Here is a 16645-nt window from a genome sequence, read left to right on the forward strand (position 1 = left end):
CATGTCTCGTTAGACAATCACAGCTACAATGCTTTCACATCAGAGTGGAGTGTATCAAAACCACATGAAGTACATCCTAATACTAAGAAGAACGAGTGTGGGAGAGGGCAAGTGTTTCTTTCCAAGGTGATGAAATGGCTGACACATTGCACTGTGACGTGTACCAATGAAATGACCTAGTGAAAGAACAGAAAATCCTACCTTTGAAAGGAAATGCTATGCCTACACAAGACTGACATTTGACTCATCAGCATAGTTCCATAGACTTGAGAGGAATTCTTTCATTTGACCTATGACCTCTACCAGAAATAATATGCAATCATTTCAGTTGAGAAAGACTCCAGTAAGAATTAATTAAGACAGACCATTAGTTTGAAATAGTCCCTGACAAATTAACATAATTTTCACTGCAATGAGCAAAAGGGAAATGACTCAACTCTGTCAGTAAACAATGATGAAACATCCTTTTTCTCAAGAACCTGGGGCCTGTTGCACAAAAGTAGAATTAAGACATCCGGGATAAATGACTCAGCTGAGCTCAATGAAGCCAAAACATGTGCGTCCAGGCTTAATTGGTTGCACAAAGACCAAGCCAGGATGAGCAGACACGGATTCATTAAGCCAGGTGAAACCAATCCTGGATAGGTGCGCGCTCACGGCTCACTCAAATAGACCCCGCCACAGATCACAGATTAACTGATTTACCATGGCAACTAGAGCCGCGTACTTTTCCCCGTCGGAAGCACAAATCCTCATGGAGGCATACGAGGAGGTAAAAGATATAATTAAGAAGAAAGGCAACACCGCCACAGTGATAAAGCAAAGAGAAAAAGCGTGGCAAAGTATTGCAGACCGCCTGAATGCGTAAGTAGTGCACAATTACACACTCACCGCTCCGCTGAAACATCACAATTACAATTCAAATATTTAATTCACATCTCCAAAAATGCAGTTGTACTGTAATTATGAAACGGTTAAATTTTTAATTGAAATGCACTGCAGATATGAGTGAAATTGTGTAAAGTAACTCCATCACACTGTATAAAGCTATGATAAATTTTTTGATATTTTTACTGAAAACAAGACAAAAATACCAAGTAATTTTTTGCAGTGTGACTCCATTAAATGTGTGTGTGTGTGTGTGTGTGTGTGTGTGTGTAGATTAAACATGAACGGGCCAAAACGGACATGGCAGCAGGTCAAAATCAAATACAAGAACATTCTGCAGAATGGTATGGTCCCTGACTAATATTTAACAAAGCACAAGCATATATTGTACCCAGAAGGTGCCTGCTCACACATTGTCTGTACTGTTTTAGCAGTGAAAAAGAATACCCACAGACAAGGCACGGGTGGTGGGTCACCAAAGGCTGACCTTACCCCAGCAGAGGACATGGCCTTGGAGCTAAATAAAGGCAGGCCCGTCTTAGAGGGGATCCCTGGGGGGAAAGAGACGAGCATAGGTTCCTCCCAAGATGCCACCCGCTTCATTCAAGGTATGTCCTTCCATCTCTACATGGGATACAACCACATTCATATTGAATCAATTTGGACTGTCTGACTTTGGTTTACCTATTGCCTTGCAGTGTCTGGCAGCACTGTGTTCCTGTTAGAGCCACCAGCACAAGCACCAGACGATGCTGATCCAGTGAGTACTCCATCAAAGGCATACTGTAGGCCTGGCATGTCTTGTCTACTAGCTTCAATATGAATCCGATTAAATGTGATAGGGTGAAGGCCCCAGTGCAGCAGCAACAGCACATGATGGAGACGATGATGAGGAGGAGACCATCTCTCTGGATTCCAGAAGGCATGAGGTATCATGTTAAGACTGTGAAAGTACTATTTACTCTACAATGGTGAGGAGTCCTCATCAAAATCAAAAAATCTAATTTCTTTTACAGGACCCAGATGCTATACAGTGGGAAAACCAGCCTGGCAACATAGTGCGTATTAATAAAAGGACACCACATCCTGCCAAATTCCAGCTGCGCTAATTGTATTGTGTTCACAGAGCTCACAAGCTATCAGAAAGTTGTATGGCAACCACCTCCGGCGCCAAATAGAACTGGCAGACATAGACATTCAGTACAAGAAGAAAAAGATGGAAAATCTTGCACTGGAGTCCGAAATAAAAAAGAGGACAATTAGGAAACTGGACCTTGAAATAAAAAAACTTGAGAGGGAGGTGAGATATGCCTTCAATGTACACTGTATGCTAACTGTAACACAAATGTATTAATCATTATTTTTCTTTCCTCCCCCAGCTCCAAGAAGATGACACAGCTCAAAATAAAAATTAGGTATATTCTCGTAAAGTCAAGTGAGCCATGACATATGAGCTCTTATTGTGAGCACACAGGACGGTGGCATCTTTCTAAGGTTTTTTTTATTTTCCCAGCAATCAGTACAACCAAGTCATCGTTATAAGGCATCGCCCTCTTTTGCCCACCCCCCCAGCACCAGGTGTGGCCACTAGCCTATATGAAGGCCCAAAATTGTGTGTTCCTTTCTGCTCTGACAATGGCATGCCCATTCGTGCGAGATGTGGTGGATGAAGAAGCACTTGTGCTGAGGAGAGCCTTCAGGCGAGAAAGGGTCTTCAGGGACCGGTTGGACCCACTGGCCTTCCCTGATGACCATCTATATGAAAGATACAGGTTTTCTGCAGATGGCATCAGGTATCTATGCAGACTACTGGGTCCCAGGATTAAGCACCGCACTGCACGGAGCCATGCACTGAGTGTGGAGCAAATGGTTTGTGTGGCCTTGCGCTTTTTTGCTAGTGGAGCCTTCCTGTACTCAGTGGGGGATGCAGAACAGCTGAACAAGGCCACAATTTGCCGCACAATAAGGAGTGTGTGTCTGGCTATCAAAGCATTAGCAGATGTCTTCATCTCCTTCCCTGGCCACAGAAGACTCTGTGACATCAAAGAGGAGTTCTATAGGATTGCAGGTAAGAGGATCTACAAATTACAGGACAACTGTTAACACATAGTAGGATACTCATTACTTTGTGTGACAGGTTTCCCCAATGTCATTGGTGCAGTGGACTGCACACACATAAGGATAAAAGCCCCCTCAGGTGCCCATGAGGCCGATTTTGTGAATAGGAAATCCTTTCACAGCATTAATGTTCAGGTGAACATAACTTTTTGATATTGTCCATTGACGAACACTCTGCATTGCCAGTGATGTGCATTGATTGGTGTAATATTCCTCATCTTATGATTTCAGATGGTCTGCAATGCTGACTGTGTGATCAGCAATGTTGTGGCAAAATGGCCTGGCTCAGTCCATGACTCCAGAATCTTTCGGGCCTCTGAAATCTATCAGTGCCTATCACAAGGTAAGCCACACAACCCCTATTTATAACCATCATGGCTGTGTCAAGAATATCACTGTGTTTATGAGGTAGTAATGATGAGATTTTGTGTTGACAGGTGAATTCTCTGGTGTGTTGCTGGGAGACAGGGGGTATGGCTGCCAGCCTTTTCTCCTGACACCTTTCACAGACCCCCAGGAAGCACAGCAGGCCTACAACCATGCCCATGCCAGGACCAGGGCCAGAGTTGAAATGACCTTTGGCCTCCTGAAGGCACGCTTTCACTGCCTTCACAAATTAAGGGTCAGCCCTGTTAGGGCATGTGATATTACTGTGGCTTGTGCTGTCCTCCACAATGTGGCCTGCCTGAGGAAGGAGAGGGCCCCCAGAGTGCCACCAGCCATGGACTGGGACAATCCGGCAATCTTCCCTGATGACGACAGTGGTCGGCTGCTGAGGGACCAATAAGTGTTGAATTATTTTAGTTAGTATGTGTGCTTTCAATTTTGGTTAAATATGTCCTGCGGTGGCAGAGGAATTTGGGTTTTTTTGGGTTCGTTTTTTGACGAATTTGGCCTCTTATGATGTTTGTGCGGTATACTGTGTGTAATACAAGGCTGCAGGGAGGCTACTGCATCCATTCATTTGTCTGTTCAGTTGATGTGTATGGATTTGTCCTGCATTTATTTTAGTGTGCAGACATGCAGGGTGTGTTATATACAGACCTTTGAATGTGTATGTATCATTTTGTATAATATGCTTGGATTCTGTGCTTTCCATCTTGTAGAGTCACTGTGACTTCAGTTTCGAAAGGAGCTGATGGTTTACCTGCTTTGTTTTGTCCTTATTCAATAAAGGAACATAATGTTACACATTGTGTTTTTATATTCATATGGAATGTGTATTTGTTTATATGACAGAGTACTAGGGCCACACTGAAGAAAAAGGATAAAGTCATAAATTTATGAGGCTGGTTCTTTCTGCAGAAAAGCTACATATTGTTTTTACAGTTTTGATACTTATGACAATGTGATACTTAATATTCTGGCACATCAGCATGTCTTTGTTTATGAAACCATACTGAAGTACAATTTCACGAAATGCCCCACATCTGTCATTTTAACAACTGTCCTCCTTTAAAACAACTGGTTACAATATTATGACTTGTGTTTTTTTCCCCTCTGTGGCCCTAATATTCTATCATTTTATATATAGCCTTATAGTCTATGGGAAACTGTAAATTATCTAATGATAGCAACATCATCTAAAAATCATTTTTTATCCAAAATCATTGAAATTAATGATCACAAACGTTTAAATAATAACAGTGGGTCTAGTTATATGTGATAACAATGTATAGTGAGCAGTGAAATAACTATTGGTTTCCATTTGTGGTGACTGCTGACTGACATTAGGGATGAGATTAAATAGATCCTGGAATTTAGCCTGGTCTGGAGCAGGCTAGCTCCACAGAATAAATCTCCATGGTAATTTATACCATAACATATCCTCCTGCCCCCTATCCATCTTTAGTGCAACCGGATTACGGATCAATTGAGCCAGGATCACCAAGATATCCTGGCTTAATCCCTTATCCTAGTTTTGTGCAACAGGCCCCTGGTAACAAACACAGAACTTGCTTTGGCTTCAAGGTTCAAGCTGATAGTATCAATACTGAGTGGGGGATTTTCTATAAATAGAGAACCACTGACAACTCCAAATACTATGTCCAGCTGCATGGGACCTGTTACCGTGTCTGGAAATATTTTGAATTGTAATGGAATTCAAATTGATGTGTCATAACACCATAAAGTCTGGAAACATTACTCTCCACAACAACTCATTCAACTCATCTGAAGAGTAACCAAAGTTAACACACATCTGCCAGGCTATTGGGCTCATTCACATGGAGTGAATAGCAGAGGAGCCATTCTGAGATGCTGGCTAAGGTGAGGCGTTGGCAGTGTAAAGGGGTCTATTGGTATGAATGAGTAGAAGTAATATGACATATCTAATAGTAGAGTGACTGGACAGGGAGTATCGCCCACAGCTGCTGTCTGACATACCTGACCTTTTGACCTGCAAAAAGGCAACAAGATCCATGGACTCTTGGATTGGTTGCTGCAAATCTTGCATTTCTACTTATAGTAGATTATTATGAGCATGTTATGAGAAAGTTGATGGACTACCTAAGAAAATGCAGTATTATCGTAATTTATTATGTATTTACTATAATATATGAACTGTAGCAATAACAAACATAAATATCACAGTAGTAGGATTGTGGTACTCATGTTTGGGCTACTCTGATAGGTAAAAACATTTAATGCTGTTTTTAAAACTGCTTTTGGGATACCCAGGAAACCCAGTTATTTTTTTTCCTGTGTTCAGCAGCCTATGAGGATGATTGCTCTAGAACAGAGGAGGTATTTTTAGTTAGTCAGTCAGTCTGTTTTATCCAGCCATCCCTAGGACTGTAAGGCATCATGGGAATCATACTCAGACAGTAAAGCACAGCAGTGGGTCACTGTTCTTTACCCAAGAGCCCTAAATAAAATGTCAACAGAGCTCACTGGACCATGCTGTTAATGTCCAGCAGTAATTAGAACATTTTCAGGCCCGATTGGGGCCCCTGGAGAGGAGGCCATGAGATGGTTCATCACAAAGGCTTGCTTTGTCCACCTTACTTGTGATAGCCTTGGTAAGTGTATGTGTGAAATGCTAGGTATCCATATGATATTATTGAAGTGTCCTATGTTAACAAGCAGATGATATCACCTAAATTAATTTCAGGATCCCATTATTTGCAAGGTAGGCTTTGCCAAATCCAACAATGTTTTTGTACTCTATTGATCTGAACTGAAATAGTAATATTTGGTGTGTGATATTCGTACATCGATGCATGCATGTGTTGGGTGTATTGACCCTCGATCTCTGACCATCAGAACAAGACCAAAAATAAATGATAAGCCTCAGCCAGGGGACAGACCACTTATTTCTATCAAGAAAATGCTTCTCAGTTACTTTAATCAGGAGATCTACAGTTGCTCCTTGCTTTAATCAATCTAAACCTGAGTCACTGACTCGCTCAATTCACCTCTGACCTTCAAACAGCAAACACAGACGCCTACTCACCCTACCTATCCGGGAGAGTTTTCTTTCCCTTCATCTCTGTGACTCAACAGAATGCTCACTTTTCTACACTTTGATTAATGCCAAGTCAAACATGCCAAGTTACTCCAGGTCAGTGCATCCTGAAGAAAACAGAATACCTCAACAGCTTTGCGGGCAAACGACTAGCAGGCAGTCCTAAATGTTTGCACACACCGTCTGTCATCTTCTGAGCTTCTCTCTGTCTCTAATAATATCACCGACCTGTCTGGACCCGTCTAGTGTATGCTCAAACATCTGGCAGCTCATCACATCTTGGTTAATGAGGCATCGGTCTGTCCAGTGCTGTCCATTAACCTCCCCTGCATAGCTATTCGTCAAATCAAGTGAGGCTCTCTGCGCGCCGTGCGTCACGTGACACTGGAAGCATAGTGTACCATTGAGGCATGGACCAGACCCTGACCTACTGCTCTCAGCTATGGTGACCACATTTAGGATGCATCCATTTAGACAGTCCCGAGGTTTCGTGATGTTTGCGTTCGTTTTAAATTCTCTTAACTCCTTGTTTGAATGGGTCACCCTGTATATATGAACTTTGTTATAAGAGTCACACCACTTTAATAATTTGTTCACCATTTTGTCACAAAATGTAATTAAGGGCTCTATATCAATCAGATCCGCTTTAGCCGACATCCACATAGCAGTTGTTTTGGCGGTGTCGGAGGTGGAACTGCATTAGAATTGTCAAATCCGCAAGAGGCTTTTGGCATATCTAAAGCGGACCATGCCATTGGCTGCACGAAGTTGCATTACGAGAACTCCCACGCAGCCTTGTTTACAAGTTTGAACACTGGAATGGGAGATGTAGTCTAGACCTCGATTAGGCTGATAGAAATCCTCTATTTCATTTAATGAGGTTACATTTGAGCGTCATTATTTCTATATAGCCTACACTTCCTTGTTCTAAACTTCTAACGGGAGTGGGACAAGTGTGGCTTCGTGACAATGATCAAGAGCAGCTACTCACCAATTTGACAGCTCCAATGCAGTTCCACCTCCGACATCGCCGAAACATCAGGCATGCGGGTTTTGGCTATCGCCGGTTAATGCTTGATCTGATTGAATCTACGTCTAAGGAGGTTCTACTTGAGCTTAGACAATGGTATTGCACGAGAAGGTGATGCCAGCCGGATAATTCCTCTTAGAAAATATATTAACCTAAAATCCAGATTGAAAAGTCAAGAGTCTTTTACACTATAAACATTAGATTTTATTTCTTATTTCTGAAAGGAACAGAGAAAACAGTAAACCATTTTACACACAGAGACCCTTCCTTGCAGTAGAAAAAGACGCTGGCGGTTAGACACCATGGCTCGTGTCATAGCCCTTTGCATTCCGCTTCATGCTTATTTACACTTCAACAAACAAAGCAGCTGACAATGTTCACCACTTCCTGGTAAACTCTGAAGCCTCAGTCCCAAGGCATAGCCCTCTAACACTGACCTCTTTTCCATTCATTTCCCTTTTAAACACTTCCCTTACTTAGTCGTACATTCCTTAAATAACATCCCCACTCTCCTCATTCTCTTTCCCCTGTTTCCCATAGGAGCGTTCACATACCACGGGTTCATGAAACACATTGAAGATAGAATAGCACTTACATACAGAAGCAGCAAACATTAAGAAGAGAAGGGTAGGAAGAGCATATAAAATGTGTTTGCATGCAAAGGCTTTTCAAAAATACAATGGACGTATGTATGAAAACCTTTGTGCAAAAAAAAGGTAGGTGCTCCATTTAGTCCTACACCTAATTGATAATATGCTGGGGTATAGTCATGCATATTTACCTGTATTGCTTTTCTGTTTTGTTTACCTGAAAGTCTTCAAACGGTGCCATGAAACACTGAAGCAACTTCAATATGAAGTTCATCATGTTGTACCAAATTATTCCACTTTCAACGTCTCATTCTTTCACATTCTCACATTTAAAAGGCATACTGTATTTCGGTCAGTGCAAAGACTGCTCTGGAACTGTCAACCATGTCCGTCAACATACGGGCGACTTACGTTATACTGACATTTTGATGGCTTACCATATGTCTAACAGCAAGGAATAGTTCCATCTATTACAGGGCAAGTAAAGATACTTCTGTTGATATAAAACTCACCAAAAAAAGATCTATGTACAAAATGCTAAACCTTTGAAAATATTCACTAAAGTGCAGGCTCCCAAATCTGGAGTCATCTTTCTCTTTTTGAAAAAGCCTTAGAGCTGGATTAATTCCGTATAGCTGGAGTATTGCGGCAGATCCGAGTTATAGTGCGATTGAAATATAGTGCGATTGAAAGGCAATGTTCCTACGTTCGTGGAGACTGCATTTACGCTAAACGTTGCATATGTCACAAAGAGTAGTCTCGACAGAGTGAGCGGGCTGGTGGCCGAGATTACAAACAGCTTAACGGACAATCAAATTAACATTATAAAAAGGAAGGCATCTATGTTACAACACATTTTTTAAATTCACTACAAAAAGTGTACACTTTTAAAGTCTAAACCAATTTCTAGATATCTCAACCTTAAAATGCCCTTCGCTATTTGTCGTTAATTCTAGCTATATTTTTGTGGCTATGATAGCATTTTACCACAATGCTTTATGTTGAGTACTGGTCACAGTGATTAGGGGGTTAACTGGATGATAACAGATGCTTACAGGCTCAAACTGTTGTTTGTAGATTTCTGTACCTTCACATATACCCCCAAACATGAAGAGAAACCCATTCTGAACCTTTCCATTGTAGTGACAATACAAAAATGCCCACTCTAAAGCCCCACAATGACCTCAACTGTTGACTTGTGAGTCACAGATCTTGAACATCTTAACTGTTCAGATTGTGGTTATATCTTCACTGTTGAGGGGGGTCAGCCAGCACTCTCATGTGTACATACTGTTAAATTTTCTGTTGTCACTCCTCTTACATCAAGCAATTGGGAGTTGATTCTGTTGGAGAAGCTTGTGGATTTCTCATAAAAGCCTTGTTGTTGCTTCACCAGTATGGGGTTGTATTCTCTATGTGTCCCCAGCTCTGCCATTCAGGGAAGAATCCACTGGATGTCCTCGGGCTCCCGAACTGGTCAAACTCCATCTCCGGCCTCTTTCCGTCTCTCTTGAACTCCACTGGTGCGGTGGTCTGGATGATGGGGTTGCTGGTCTGGTCTGCGTCTGTGTCGTTGTGGAGCAACTTGTAGTTCTTCTCATCGTTGTTGTCCCAGTACGTCTGATCCTGGGTGGTGAAGCATATGCAAAACTCCACACGCTCCTGTGAGGGCACAGAACTTGGCAGGTCGACAGTGAAAGAGAAGGTGTCAGTGTCCAAACAACCGTACACATTGTTTAGGTACGTACTAGCGATGTCCGTGTGGGTTTTCCACGAGTCAAACGTTATCCGGATGGAGACCGATTTCTCAAAGCTTACGTTCCTGACTTTCACAGTGCCGGTGAGCGACCGTTCCTGGAGTATGCAGTTTTCCAGACACACTTGGTTCTTCTTGAGCCGGTTCCTGAAGTCCAGATAATCTGCAGCGGGCTGTGGGAAATCAAGAGTAAAACTTTTCTCCACGGAGACCTTGAGGCCAGCGGTGGCATTGGCCAGGTCAGACAGGTCAAATTGAAGGTCAGACAGTGGGTCCTCCTCAAACTCCTTGAACACGTGGATGGCCGTTAGGGACATGCCTTTTGAATCGGCAAAGATCACCCGCTTCTTCCCCTTGGCCCTGGCACTCTTCCATCCTAGGCTGGAGTCCTCTAGCTGCTGCTTGGAGCTGATGCATGGCCTCAGTGGTTTGTAGCGGTTGACCAGGTTTCGCGATCGGCAGTCCTCGTACGTGCTGAGGAAGCTGCGCAGGGGTGGAGAGCTTGCCAGGCAGATCCTCATGGCTACATCTACTGGCATGATAGGACCTGGCATTGGCCTGGGGTTCAACATGTGGAGGACCCTGTTGAAAAAGAATAAAGCACCAGACAAGGTTAAAGGCCAAATAGTTATCTGTTTAGGTGAGACTGAAAATAGTCAAATGTAGTCCAAAGTAAAGTAATGGAACTTGTGTCAGAATTCTGATGTTCCGAATGCAGCTGTGAAACCCTGACCTGATTTCACTGGACATGCTACCTTCTCCCAGACCCCTGCTGACGTAGGTCATTAATTGAAGAGACCTGTCATCCAAATTAATCTGGCACAGATTTGTAAAATATATAATACATTTGTTCCTGGAACAGTTTGAATATCTACACTGACAATAATGCTCAAACTAGTTTACAGCAGGCTATAATAATTATTTGTAGGGAGCTATATTGCATAATTTAACAATTCTAACAGGCCTAATTATTTTCAAGAAAAATAATTAAGCAATAAGGCACGAGGAGGTGTGTGTATACGGCCAATATTTTTTATTTTATCTAACCTTTATATAACTAGTCAGTTAAGAACAAGTTCTCAATATACAATGGATAAGGACTGTCCTTATGCACTACGCAACGCGGAGTCACAAACCCCTGAGGTTTGCTATTATAAACTGGTTACCAACGTAATTAGAGCAGTAAAAATACATGTTGTCATATCCGTGGTATACGGTCTGATATACCACAGCTGTCAGCCAATCAACATTCAAGGCTCGAACCACCCAGTTTATCATAAGCAATGGCCTACAAAAATCCAGAAAATAAATAAATAGCTATCAACCTTTAAAAAGTTTTTACTCACACTAGAATGGCTTTAACACATACAGGTTTAAGTTCGTAGCAATGATTTGGGCAGTAGCCTAGGACAGGGTTTCACAAACTCGGTCCTGGGTGAACACATTTTCGTTTTTGCCCTAGCACTACACAGCTGATTCAAATATCAATGCTTGATAATGTTTTGGTTTATTTGAATCAGCTGTGTAGTGCTAGGGCAAACGCCAATACGTGTACCCAGGGAAGGGGGAGGACAGAGTTAGGGAAACCCTGCACTATAGAATGGCCAGTCAATAAAACAATTAAGAAACAGTCTCCAAGGTAAAAGAAAACTGGTCAGTGAGTGAGTTAATCATATTTCAGCCAGAGGTAATCTCACCTGGCATTCAAAAACGTTTATATTTAAGTAACGTTTCATGTTCTTTCATTGCGCAGTTCAAAATAAATGTCCCATCTATTTACTGTGCATCGAAGCGCTTCATCTTTGACGCACTGTGAGCTTACCTTGTGCAATTCATTGGAAAGACAAAAACTGTAAATGTAGCTGGTGAATAAACGGAATAACTTTTTAAGAACTAAATCGAAAAAAAAATGTTATTTAGCCATTCCGATTAAATATGGTTGAGGTTCCTGAATGCTGCGTGGCACGCCCCCTTCCCCTCTGCAGTCCAGCTGTACTGTTAATGGCCTCAGCATTTTCAATCGGTAGGCTACATCGGACGATTTGCATACTGCTTCACGTGAATACAGGATGATAGCCAATGGAGAAGCCAAACGAGGATCGCTCGAGCAATCAGCGAGCAGCTTTGCCTGTCTACAGTCCGCCCCAGGTGCTGAAACGTCTAGTCGGCTCAGGCTACGTTGAGGGATGGGGAGTGGGGGCGGAGATGGCTTGACAGAGTCATGATAGACCTCTACTGGTTGTTTTCTGTTTAGAAACTACATGCATGTAAATAACATAGTTATAATATTGTGTTGCACCCCCCCCCCCCCCTCCTCTCCCCTCCCAAGTGCTTCCCACGTTGTGTCAAGTTGGCTGGATGTCCTTTGGGTGGTGGACCATTCTTGATAAACACAGGAAACTGTTAAATGTGAAAAACCCGGCAGTGCTGCAGTTCTTGACACAAACCGGTGTGCCTGCCAACTACTACCATATCCTGTTCAAAGGTACTTCAGTATTTTGTCTTGCCCATTCAACCTCTGAATGGCACACATACACAATACATGTCTCAAGGCTTAAAAGTCCACCTTTAAACTGTCTTCTCCCCTTCATCTACACTGATTGAAGTGGATTTAACAAGTTACATCATTAAGGTATCATAGCTTTCACAAGGATTCACCTGGTCAGTATATGCCATGGAAAGAGCTGGTGTTCTGAGTGTTTTTTACACTCAGTGTGTATACATTATAGACTTTGTAGACATTATATACATTATTCCTTAAAGTAGGCTTACCATATCTCATAATATTTGGAAGATAGGCCTGAGACATCTCATAACATTTCATTAGCCCATTAGTGAAATTCCAGGTCTAGTTGACTCTTTTTGTATGGGAAAGTATGGGACCACAATCAAAATATAAGCCTGGGCTGGGAGACATTTCTATGGAGATCTTAGGCAACTTCAGGCTCTGAAATACCTCCACCCTGACACAGCAAATCTATTTGAACTTGTCTGAGCAGATGATCATCGTATGATCATCTGCAAGATGCCATTTAAAGCTAGTAAGGAGGACTCTACACGGAAGCGTCCCGGGGAAACATTGTTCAAATGCTTTGTTTGTAAATTATGTCTGAGTGTAGGAGCGTGCCCCTGGCTATCCGTAAATTTAAAAAACAAGAAAATGGTGCCGTCTGGTTTGCTTAATATAAGGAATTTGAAATGATTTATACTTTAACTTTTGATACTTAAGTACATTTGATCAATTACATTTACTTTTTATACTTACGTTTATTTAAAACCAAATACTTTTAGACTTTTACTCAAGTAGTATTTTACTGGGTGACTTTCACTTTTACTTGAGTCATTTTCTTTTACCGTATCTTTATTTTTACTCAAGTATGACAATTGGGTACTTTTTCCACCACTGTTTCTCTCTAAAAACATTTTTCTTATTGCAAAATATTTCCTCATAGCAACCATTTGGCTTAAAGTATGTGCTTCCCTGGTTCGGTAAAGTAATATGTCTAGCGTTCACGGTCAGGGTCAGGAGTTCCTGCATATTCATTGGTTCTTGCATAACAGGAAGTTAACTTTAATGCCAGTCTGCACGTCCACAGAATGCATGTTCACTGCGTTACAGTAGCAACACACAGTGCCTTCAGAAAGTATTCACACCCCTTCACTTTTTACACATTTTGTTGTGTTACAAAGTGCGATTAAAATTGAATTAATTTTCATTTTTGGTCAACGATCTACACAAAATACTATGTAACGTCAAAGTGGAAGAAAAATTCAAACATATATATATATATATATATATATACAGTGGGGCAAAAAAGTATTTAGTCAGCCACCAATTGTGCAAGTTCTCCCACTTAAAAAGATGAGAGAGGCCTGTAATTTTCATCATAGGTACACTTCAACTATGACAGACAAAATGAGAAAAGAAAATCCAGAAAATCACATTGTAGGATTTTTAATGAATTTATTTGCAAATTATGGTGGAAATAAAGTATTTGGTCACCTACAAACAAGCAAGATTTCTGGCTCTCACAGACCTGTAACTTCTTCTTTAAGAGGCTCCTCTGTCCTCCACTCGTTACCTGTATTAATGGCACCTGTTTGAACTTGTTATCAGTATAAAAGACACCTGTCCACAACCTCAAACAGTCACACTCCAAACTCCACTATGGCCAAGACCAAAGAGCTGTCAAAGGACACCAGAAACAAAATTGTAGACCTGCACCAGGCTGGGAAGACTGAATCTGCAATAGGTAAGCTGCTTGGTTTGAAGAAATCAACTGTGGGAGCAATTATTAGGAAATGGAAGACATACAAGACCACTGATAATCTCCCTCGATCTGGGGCTCCACGCAAGATCTCACCCCGTGGGGTCAAAATGATCACAAGAACGGTGAGCAAAAATCCCAGAACCACACGGGGGGACCTAGTGAATGACCTGCAGAGAGCTGGGACCAAAGTAACAAAGCCTACCATCAGCAAGGGCATTTAAGATGAAACGTGGCTGGGTCTTTCAGCATGACAATGATCCCAAACACACCGCCCGGGCAACAAAGGAGTGGCTTCGTAAGAAGCATTTCAAGGTCCTGGAGTGGCCTAGCCAGTCTCCAGATCTCAACCCCATAGAAAATCTTTGGAGGGAGTTGAAAGTCCGTGTTGCCCAGCAACAGCCCCAAAACATCACTGCTCTAGAGGAGATCTGCATGGAGGAATGGGCCAAAATACCAGCAACAGTGTGTGAAAACCTTGTGAAGACTTACAGAAAACGTTTGACCTCTGTCATTGCCAACAAAGGGTATATAACAAAGTATTGAGAAACTTTTGTTAAACTTTTAGTCAGCCACAATTTAGTCAGCCACAATTGGTGGCTGACTAAATACTTTTTTGCCCCACTATATATATATATATGTACAGTGGGGAGAACAAGTATTTGATACACTGCCGATTTTGCAGGTTTTCCTACTTACAAAGCATGTAGAGGTCTGTAATTCTTATCATAGGTACACTTCAACTGTGAGAGACGGAATCTAAAACAAAAATCCAGAAAATCACATTGTATGATTTTTAAGTAATTCATTTGCATTTTATTGCATGACAAGTATTTGATCACCTACCAACCAGTAAGAATTCCGGCTCTCACAGACCTGTTAGTTATTCTTTAAGAAGCCCTCCTGTTCTCCACTCATTACCTGTATTAACTGCACCTGTTTGAACTCGTTACCTGTATAAAAGACACCTGTCCACACACTCAATCAAACAGACTCCAACCTCTCCACAATGGCCAAGACCAGAGAGCTGTGTAAGGACATCAGGGATAAAATTGTAGACCTGCACAAGGCTGGGATGGGCTACAGGACAATAGGCAAGCAGCTTGGTGAGAAGGCAACAACTGTTGGCGCAATTATTAGAAAATGGAAGAAGTTCAAGATGCCGGTCAATCACCCTCGGTCTGGGGCTCCATGCAAGATCTCACCTCGTGGGGCATCAATGATCATGAGGAAGGTGAGGGATCAGCCCAGAACTACACGGCAGGACCTGGTCAATGACCTGAAGAGAGCTGGGACCACGGTCTCAAAGAAAACCATTAGTAACACACTACGCCATCATGGATTAAAATCCTGCAGCGCACGCAAGGTCCCCCTGCTCAAGCCAGCGCATGTCCAGGCCCGTCTGAAGTTTGCCAATGACCATCTGGATGATCCAGAGGAGGAATGGGAGAAGGTCATGTGGTCTGATGAGACAAAAATATAGCTTTTTGGTCTAAACTCCACTCGCCGTGTTTGGAGGAAGAAGAAGGATGAGTACAACCCCAAGAATACCATCCCAACCGTGAAGCATGGAGGTGGAAACATCATTCTTTGGGGATGCTTTTCTGCAAAGGGGACAGGACGACTGCACCGTATTGAGGGGAGGATGGATGGGGCCATGTATCGCGAGATCTTGGCCAACAACCTCCTTCCCTCAGTAAGAGCATTGAAGATGGGTCGTGGCTGGGTCTTCCAGCATGACAACGACCCGAAACACACAGCCAGGGCAACTAAGGAGTGGCTCCGTAAGAAGCATCTCAAGGTCCTGGAGTGGCCTAGCCAGTCTCCAAACCTGAACCCAATAGAAAATCTTTGGAGGGAGCTGAAAGTCCGTATTGCCCAGCGACAGCCCCGAAACCTGAAGGATCTGGAGAAGGTCTGGATGGAGGAGTGGGCCAAAATCCCTGCTGCAGTGTGTGCAAACCTGGTCAAGAACTACAGGAAACGTATGATCTCTGTAATTGCAAACAAAGGTTTCTGTACCAAATATTAAGTTCTGCTTTTCTGATGTATCAAATACTTATGTCATGCAATAAAATGCAAATTAATTACTTAAAAATCATACAATGTGATTTTCTGGATTTTTGTTTTAGATTCCGTCTCTCACAGTTGAAGTGTACCTATGATAAAAATGACAGACCTCTACATGCGTTGTAAGTAGTAAAACCTGCAAAATCGGCAGTGTATCAAATACTTGTTCTCCCCACTGTATATAATTTATGAAAAATAAAAGACAAAAATATCTTGATTAGATAAGTATTTACACCCCTGAGAAAATACATGTTAGAATCACCTTTGGCAGTGATTACAGCTGTGAGTCTTTTTGGGTAAGTCTCTAAGGGTTTTGCATACCTGGATTGAACTGTCCATTTATTATTTTTTGAATTCTTCAAGCTCTATCAAGTTGGATTTTGATCATCGCTAGAAAGCCATTTTCAAGTCTTGCCATAGATTTTCAAGTCGATTTAAGTCAAAATGGTAACTAGGCCT

At 42.1% G+C, this 16645-nt stretch overlaps 2 protein-coding genes across 9 annotated transcripts; one reads left to right on the forward strand and one right to left on the reverse strand.

The window, feature by feature from the left end:
- The first annotated feature begins 485 nt into the window (after positions 1-485).
- LOC139570126 (putative nuclease HARBI1) lies at positions 486-4218 on the forward strand. 7 transcript variants are annotated; one of them, XR_011674014.1, is made up of 11 exons: positions 486-1232; positions 1320-1496; positions 1587-1648; positions 1731-1817; positions 1905-1946; positions 2015-2188; positions 2268-2303; positions 2402-2956; positions 3026-3141; positions 3238-3349; positions 3444-4218. XR_011674014.1 is itself a non-coding variant. In XM_071391690.1 (10 exons), the coding sequence occupies exons 7-10, from the start codon at positions 2485-2487 to the stop codon at positions 3791-3793; spliced, it is 1050 nt and encodes a 349-aa protein (XP_071247791.1). In that variant the 5' UTR covers positions 486-1496; positions 1587-1648; positions 1731-1817; positions 1905-1946; positions 2015-2188; positions 2268-2303; positions 2402-2484; the 3' UTR covers positions 3794-4218. The 7 variants fall into 7 exon arrangements, 6 of the variants coding, with proteins under 6 accessions (XP_071247791.1, XP_071247792.1, XP_071247793.1 ...); XM_071391690.1 differs by having other exon boundaries at positions 486-1496; XM_071391691.1 differs by having other exon boundaries at positions 1905-2188.
- A 3465-nt stretch (positions 4219-7683) lies between these two features.
- Positions 7684-11868, reverse strand: LOC139570127 (protein phosphatase 1 regulatory subunit 3C-B-like). Of its 2 annotated transcripts, none has more exons than XM_071391694.1 (2): positions 11671-11868; positions 7684-10430 (listed from the first exon to the last, which is right to left on the reverse strand). In XM_071391694.1, the coding sequence occupies exons 1-2, from the start codon at positions 11682-11684 to the stop codon at positions 9482-9484; spliced, it is 963 nt and encodes a 320-aa protein (XP_071247795.1). In that variant the 5' UTR covers positions 11685-11868; the 3' UTR covers positions 7684-9481. The 2 variants fall into 2 exon arrangements, with proteins under 2 accessions (XP_071247795.1, XP_071247797.1); XM_071391696.1 differs by lacking the exon at positions 11671-11868 and adding an exon at positions 11195-11329.
- Between the last annotated feature and the right edge of the window lie 4777 nt (positions 11869-16645).

The sequence above is a fragment of the Salvelinus alpinus genome, chromosome 3 (genome assembly GCF_045679555.1).
Source record: "Salvelinus alpinus chromosome 3, SLU_Salpinus.1, whole genome shotgun sequence".
Lineage (NCBI taxonomy): Eukaryota > Metazoa > Chordata > Actinopteri > Salmoniformes > Salmonidae > Salvelinus > Salvelinus alpinus.